The sequence below is a fragment of the Triticum urartu genome, unplaced genomic scaffold (assembly GCF_003073215.2).
Source record: "Triticum urartu cultivar G1812 unplaced genomic scaffold, Tu2.1 TuUngrouped_contig_6102, whole genome shotgun sequence".
Taxonomy (NCBI): Eukaryota; Viridiplantae; Streptophyta; class Magnoliopsida; order Poales; family Poaceae; genus Triticum; species Triticum urartu.
This window is the reverse complement of record NW_024116834.1, coordinates 1-7,865: the sequence shown is the minus strand read 5'-3', so window position 1 is coordinate 7,865 and position 7,865 is coordinate 1. Positions and strand designations below refer to the sequence as shown.

Sequence of the window (7,865 nt, the reverse complement as noted above, 5' to 3'; positions counted from 1 at the left end):
CCACCCGCGCCGCGGCCGGCGTCCACCGCGTCCCCCACGTCCGCCGTCGCCGCCGCAGCCCGATCCGACCGACCGACAGGCCGGTTTGGCCCCTCGTAGTAATGTACGCGACTCCCTTCCTATCGCCGTGTGCTTCCTCATTGAACGCCGCTTACGATTTCGCTTTGCCGATCGTCTTCGGCAAAGCTCCCAAAACGATTCCATTCACCAATATACTAGATTTGGCATTGTTGTACTAGAGGATGGGTATCTGGTCGATCGATCGCGTTGCAGCTCGATTTTGATTTTGGTTCGCCCATCGTTATCAGCAAAGCTCCCAAATGACGCGTTTCACTATTTGGGGGTTGACCAAAATGTAGCCTTATTTGGTAGGGTTGGGGGCGAACCAGCAGCTCGCTTGCCATGAAATCTATTTGTTGGCTGACCGATCCTGGCAAGTTAGACAGAGCAGCCTTGGGTGTTTGCATTGATGACATCGCTAGAAATTTGAATCATGATGTGTTTGTAAATGTGCGTTGTAGTGACACTAATTAACATGTGCATTATCAATTCTGCCTGCAGTAGTAGAGGATGGGTGTGATATCGCGGAAGGTCCTGCCGGCGTGCGGGGCCCTGTGCTACTTCTGCCCCGGGCTCAGGGCACGGTCCAGGCAACCCGTTAAGCGGTACAAGAAGATCCTTGCTGAAATCTTCCCCAGAACACAGGTTGGGCCATCTCCGTCTTTCATGTTATCAATTAGCCGATGTTCCGGATCAATGTAAAAATCATCTTGTGCTTTTGCCATGTAGGACGAAGAACCAAATGAGAGAAGGATCGGGAAGCTGTGCGAGTACGCCGCCAAGAACCCTCTTCGAGTGCCCAAGGTTCCCCCTCTTCTCTTCAGAACCTGAAATGTTTACTCGATTGTTTTGGTAACTTGCGTGCATTCTAATGTGTGTTCATATTTGAGCAGATCACAGTTTACCTGGAGCAAAGGATTTACAAGGAATTAAGAGCCGAGCAGTATGGTTTTGCAAAAGTGGTGATGCTGATATACCGCAGACTGCTGGTTTCTTGCAAAGAACAAATGTCAGTCTTACTTTCCAACTATCTTTTTGCTCATGTCACTGGATTCCATAAGATTATTTGCAGCAATGAGCACCATCCTGGTGACATTTATTAGATGTGAATACAGTTTAATATTATATCTGAATGGCTAATATGAAGGTGATTTGCTCGATGCAGGCCACTGCTTGCGAGTAGCTTACTAAGCATTGTACACACACTTTTGGATCAAAAGAGGCAGGATGACATGCGCATAATAGCTTGTGAAACCTTGTTTGATTTTGCTGTCAATCAGGTATGCCCGTTGGCCTAATCCTCAGTGGATGGCATTATTCGATACCTAAAATGTCATAACGCCTATTTTGTGTTTACATTCTTGTGTATTCCAGGTGGATGGTACATATCAGTTCAATCTAGAAGGGCTGGTTCCAAGACTTTGTGAACTAGCTCAAGAAGCAGGAGAGGATGAGAGAGCAACTTCTCTGCGTGCTGCAGGCCTGCAAGCTCTTTCAGCTATGGTACGCTCTATCACAACTCAATATCAAACAAGTACTACATCTTAACATTGATTGCTAAAAATGGTGAAGAAGTGAATGGGACAATTTCAAGTGTAGGAGACTGTCATTGCCAAAAGAGGTTTAAAATAACACATCTGACACGCATATTTTATATTAGAATTTGGTGCATTCCTTATCATGTGATGAATGAAATATCATAAGCAATAAATATTACTTCCTCCGTTCACTATTATAAGACCTTTTGGATATTTTAATATGGACTACATACGGATTGAAATGAGTGAACAAACACACTAAACGCATATATATCCATCCGATTCAGAAAATAGTTAGAACATATTATAATAGTGAATGGAGGGAGTAAATGCTAACTAAATATCTTTCAAGCTACTTGATATCCATTTACTGTTTCCCAACTGAAATTCTAGATAGATCCATACATTCTCACAACTTATTTCTACAGCCAAGGATGCTCACTCCAATTGTATCCATATTATCCTCTATTGCTCTAATTTATTTTCTAGGTCTTCTATTTGTGCTCCAGTGTAGTCATAGGACTCACATGAATGATGTAAAATGGAAGTGTCATTCATTTATTATGCACTAACTACTTTCCTCAAGCTTATACACTAACTACTCTGAACATCTGGATCTTGCAAACCAAATATTATTGGTACTAATAATATTCTTCTTGTGTTAAACAGATCTGGTTCATGGGAGAGCTTTCTCATATCTCGTCAGAGTTTGATAATGTAAGTAATATCTGCACAGTACTTTTCTTTCTGTATCTTTCTTTTTCATATTTACTACATAAAAAATGCTTCATTCCTGGCCTATCTAAATCCTAACCCAGCTAGCATACGTTTTCTCCCATCTATTTACACTTATTTAAGTGAAATGACCATGAACTGCCTCTCTTAAGAGGTTGTCATATAATTGTTAAGTTTTAATTCTAGCATCGTTGAAATATCAAGACCACTTCTAGAGAAGAGATATGTAACTTGCTAATGCATGGGAGTTTTCTTATTGGTATTTATTTTGGTTAGTATCAGGTTTTCAACTCCTTGCACAAGTAGACCGTATTTCCAATTGTTCCATCATAGTTTTTCTTTTTATATATTCATTTCCAGGTTGTTGAAGTTGTATTGGAAAACTACAAACCTCAGAGGGCCCAGATTGATGACCAAGTGACCAAAGTTCCAGACAATGAATTTGCACAAGAAGTCCCAAAAACAGAGGACAATGCCTCCCCCTTTGTCATTATCGAGATCTCCACCTGGGAGAGCATAGTTAATGCTAAGGGAGGAGTTAACCTGCCTACGTAATATAATCGTATTCCTACTCTGTCTGTTTGATATTTTTCTTATTCTGTAGTTGGCTTCTCAACAGACTCCTGTGCTGCAGGGAAGAAGCTAAGGATCCTAAGCTCTGGTCCAGAATCTGTGTGCACAATATGGCCAAGTTTGCTAGGGAGGCAACAACATTCCGTCGTATCTTAGAGTGTGTGTTCCGGTGCTTTGGTAGCAGTAGTTCCTGGTCACCAGATAATGGACTTGCTCTGTGTGTATTGTTAGACATGCAACTGTTAGTGGAACACTCAGGTACTTCATTTGCATTCTATGAGAATATAGAAGTATGTCGTATTAAAGCAACCCAGTTTCTTATTTTGTTTAAATGACTTACACAGGGCTAAACATGCACTTACTGCTGGCTCTACTGATAAAGCATATTGAAAACAAAGCAATGGTGAAGCAACCAGACATGCAGCTTAGCATCGTAGAAGTGGCAGCTATCCTTGCAGAGCAATCCAATGCTCAGGCTTCAGTAGCAACTATAGGTGCCATAAGTGATCTAGTCAGGCATTTAAAGAGAACATTCCATATTACTCTTGGTAGCAAAGATGCGGAGCTAGTAAAAAGGAACGAAAAATTCCGAAAGGCCATAGATGAATGCCTAGTAGAACTGGCAAAGAAGGTATGTTTTCTTTTCTGTCCATCTGAAATTTTATGCTTTATCTGCTTGTTCCTTCTGTAAATACAATATTTTAACTGATGCCCTCCAGAAGTCTTAGCTGTGCAATTATATAGTTATCTTCAAGTGAAGATCTCTCCAAAATGCATGGACAGATCATTAAGATTATTTTGTTGATCAGGTATCTGATGCTGGGCCAGTTCTTGATATGATGGCGGTGATGCTAGAGAACATTTCAAGCACTCCTGTTGTGGCCAGATCAACCGCGGCTGCTGTTTATCGCACAGCTCAAATAATTGCGTCTGTGCCAAATATTCAATATCAGAATAAGGTATAATCTTGAAGCAAAAAAAAAGTGAAGTGTTTAAATTCATATCAGGCAGCAATACCATTTTCTGCTTTGGAAATTTATCTTCTTTATATGCTGTCAGGTGTTCCCAGAAGCCCTATTTCATCAGTTACTCTTAACAATGATCCACCCTGATCATGAAGCTCGTGTGGCTGCACACCGCATATTTGCTATTGTCTTGGTCCCCTCTTCCGTTTCCCCTATACTTCAAGCAAGTGCTACAAGCCAGGCTAGGTCACGTGACATGCAGAGAACACTCTCTAGGGCTGTCTCCGTGTTTTCATCTTCAGCTGCTATCTTTGACAAGTTGAAAAAGGATAAGCACTCTGACAATTCACAAGGAGAAAGCAAGAGTAATTCACATGGCGTTGGTGAAGAGACTGGAAGTGCTAATCGGCAAAAGCTACCTGTGTCTCAAAGCCGCCGCAGTAGCATGAGAATGCCTAACTTTTCCATGAAAAAAGGTCCATCAATGGCTTTGAGAGCTCCTTCATCTGTTAAAGCTCCCTCCATCGTTCTTAGAGGTCCTTCAATGGCTCTGAGAGCACCTTCTATGTCTGTGAAGGAAGACAAAAAATCCTCAAGCAAGTCAGATGATGAAATGGTACCTCCATAAATAATCTTTCTTCAATTCAGGATTATTAACTAAAAAGTCAATGACCTTTGAGTAAAATATTTATTACCATGAATAATCATTTCTGCAATATATTGAATGCGTTCAGGATACACTTTTGCTGAAGTTGAGTAGTCGTCAGATCACCCTTTTGCTGACATCCATTTGGGCTCAAGCAGTGTCTCCTGAGAACACTCCTGCAAACTATGAAGCCATTGCTCATACCTACAGCTTGCTTTTGCTGTTTTCTGGATGCAAGGTAACCTACTCTTCCAATCAAATTCTTTTCTTTTCTTCATCATTCTTGGCATGATTATGTGCTTGTAAAACAGACACTAGATATTTAATGCAAAACCTTAATCTCATGCTAACCAAGGATCCACTTTGCGGAACTAAATGTTCCACTTTGCGGATGAGTATCAACACTGGAGAGCAAAGTGTTATACAGTTTCAGGCAGTTGACACCCGAAAGAGCAAAGTGTTTTATTTCTATTTCTTCTAATGAATTAACATCTATTCGTGCTTCAGCTCAAAACCAGAATGATATCTCTATCATGAATTCATGATATCCTCTTTTCTGATGGTTTTCCTTCCTTTGCTCTTCCAGGCATCCATTTTTGAGGCTCTTACTCAGAGCTTTCAGGTTGCATTTGCTTTGAGGCACTATTCACTAACTGAAGCAGGTAACACAGTCTAATCGACTATAAGCATTATTAGCTGTAAATATAAATGCAGTGTTCCGCGTAACCTATTTTTTATGTAGAAAATATATAATCTAAAACTTATGTTGTTCATGAATCATGATGCTGTAATAATTGTTCAACAATATAATATGACGTTCTAATAATAACCTTACACTAGAATTCAGTTTTGACTATTTTGCATCTATCTGAGTTTTCTGTTTGTTAACCTTGTAGAATTACCACCATCTCGACGCCGCTCCTTGTTTACTCTGGCTACAGCCATGACAATTTTCTCTTCAAGAGCTTTCAATGTGGCACCTCTTATTCCAATCTGTAAACAGATGATTAATGACAAAACGGTATGTGATAAAAGATCTCCCTTGTTTGGTTTCTGGTATATATTTTTTGATTATGGTAGTGTAATCTCCAAAACAAGACATGATCCTGCGAAATGATATGCTTAGATATTTTAAGTGGGATGAAGACATTAGCCCATTCTTGTTACTTTCCAGAATTTCTTGTTTTTCCCAAATGTTCATGTTCATATCACAAGTCCATGGCCTTTACTGAAAATTTTGTTTACCACACAATCACCTGAATTGTCACATTAAACATGTATAAGTATAATAATGATAATCACTTGTATACCTTCCTTTATTGTTTTCTTGCCATCAACAATGTACTGTGGTTTTTAGAAATCATTTGGTAAATACAGTGAAATTCACAGGCCATGGTCATCCTCATTTATTTGTCCACCATGCTTATGTTACGATTCCTAATTTGTGTAACACATACTAGATGGATTACAGTTGCATCTCTGTTTATTCCGGAGATTAACCAATTAGACTTGTTCACTGTGTTGCCATTGAACATATTTTCATTACATCTTCACTTCATGTTGACATAGACCTTATATCTTGCGTTTGTTGGTGTTTTACCTAGGGCGATCCATTCCTCCATATAGTGGATGATAGTAAACTTCAGGCTGTGAAAGATTCCCCTGATAACCCATCGAAAATATACGGATCACCAGAGGACAATGCTAGCGCGTTGAAGGCCCTTGAAGCAATAGAAGTATCAGAAAATCAATCTCGAGAGTGCATCGTCTCTACAATCATGAACAATATAGCAAATATTATTGATGTAATGTTCACCTTCTCACTTGGTATTGGGTTCATCGTTTGAACCAATTTCCATGCAGCTGTTTTTTGACTTTTCTGTTTCTACAGGCAGAGTTGCACAGTGTGAGAAGCCAACTGCTAAGTGACTTTGCTCCCGATGACATGTGCCCAATGAGCAATCAGTTCTTTGAAGAATCTGCTGAGCATTCAGTATCAGGATCTCATGAGAATGGCCACCATGAAGAGGTATATGTGTCCCCCACATATATATTTGCCTGCAGCTTTTACTTCTGAAACCACCATAATTTTTGACCACTGTATTCTTCGACTACTTTTGTTGCTAATTGAGTGTGTTCAATAGGCTATGCTGATTGACCTGGGAAATGAGAACGATATCTTTGGGGAAGCTTCAGGAAGTACAGCAACTTCTGCAACATCTGTACCTACTGCAGATCTTATGAGTATTGATCAGCTTCTCGAAACAGTATGTCCTTGTCAGAATCCCATGCTTTTCTTTGGGTACTGTCATGATAAGATAACCTGGCATGAGTTGATTACCGGTTCTGTCAGCAACTATCTGTCCTCCAGTAGCATATCTAGGGAGATTATCTCTAGAAAAGTAGCACATCCAGGCAGAAGACAGTCGAGGTTTATCAGGATTGAAATTGCACAATCTGAACAGAATGACCGCTTCATTAACTTACATTTGTCATCATTTTGCCATTTCATAGGTCGGCGCAGACCCTGCACATCATACGGAAAAATCTTTCGTGTCAGCAGACATGCCATACATGGAAATGACGAGCCAATGCGAAGCCCTGACGATGGGGAAACAGCAGAAGATGTCTACCTTCATGAGCTTCCAGACGAACATGCAAGCAGCTCCCCTGCCAAGCCACCAGCCCAACCAGATGGAGATGGCTCTTTTCCATGATCCGCCGTTGCCTCAGGTAGCATACTTTCCACTCTGCAGACCATTCTTCGGTCTCTCTCAACGCATCTGAGAGAAGCAGATTAGCAGTGCATTTTAGCAAGACGCTGAAACCAACGAGGCTTTGTCTAAGCAGGCCGGGGCGCAGAGCACCAACCCGTTCGCTGACGACAACTTCAAGGCTTACCCTGAGTACACGAACACCAGCAACCCGCAGCCGGCAGACGATCCCTTCCAGCAACATTTCCTGAAGCTGCCGGCGTCAAGCCCCTACGACCACTTCCTCAGGGCTGCTGGCTGCTGAGGTGAATGAGTTTCTGCCCGGAGCAGCAGCAGCAGCAGCAAGTCTGTCGTGTCACGTCTCGACGCATGGTACCGAAACAGGTACGTAGTTCGCACGGATCAGGATCTCAGGTTGCTCACCAGAAATGTGGCAATGCCCATGAATGGTTTTTGCCGGAAAAAGGCTGTAATATATCCGCGCGCGCACGCACGCGCTGTTAGAGGGTCGACCGGATTCAGCACCCATTCTTTCCATTCTTTGTGTATAATAGTGGTATATAGGTTGGTTGCTGTGTTGTATATTATCTCCATCTCGGCGACGCGTAGAGAGGGATTGGGGGGGGGGGGGGGG

The 7,865-nt window shown here is 41.5% G+C and overlaps 1 protein-coding gene across 2 annotated transcripts; it reads left to right on the top strand.

Moving 5' to 3' along the window:
* LOC125530142 (protein SEMI-ROLLED LEAF 2-like) lies at window positions 1–7,858 on the top strand (the record flags this gene model as incomplete). Of its 2 annotated transcripts, none has more annotated exon segments than XM_048694540.1 (20): window positions 1–103; window positions 562–705; window positions 790–864; window positions 954–1,069; window positions 1,226–1,340; window positions 1,435–1,563; window positions 2,268–2,315; window positions 2,694–2,884; window positions 2,968–3,164; window positions 3,251–3,537; window positions 3,716–3,865; window positions 3,966–4,487; window positions 4,606–4,755; window positions 5,104–5,179; window positions 5,414–5,538; window positions 6,122–6,322; window positions 6,409–6,546; window positions 6,662–6,784; window positions 7,032–7,250; window positions 7,368–7,858. In XM_048694540.1, coding segments are annotated over 19 exon segments (3,165 nt in total). In that variant the 3' UTR covers window positions 7,536–7,858.
* Between the last annotated feature and the right edge of the window lie 7 nt (window positions 7,859–7,865).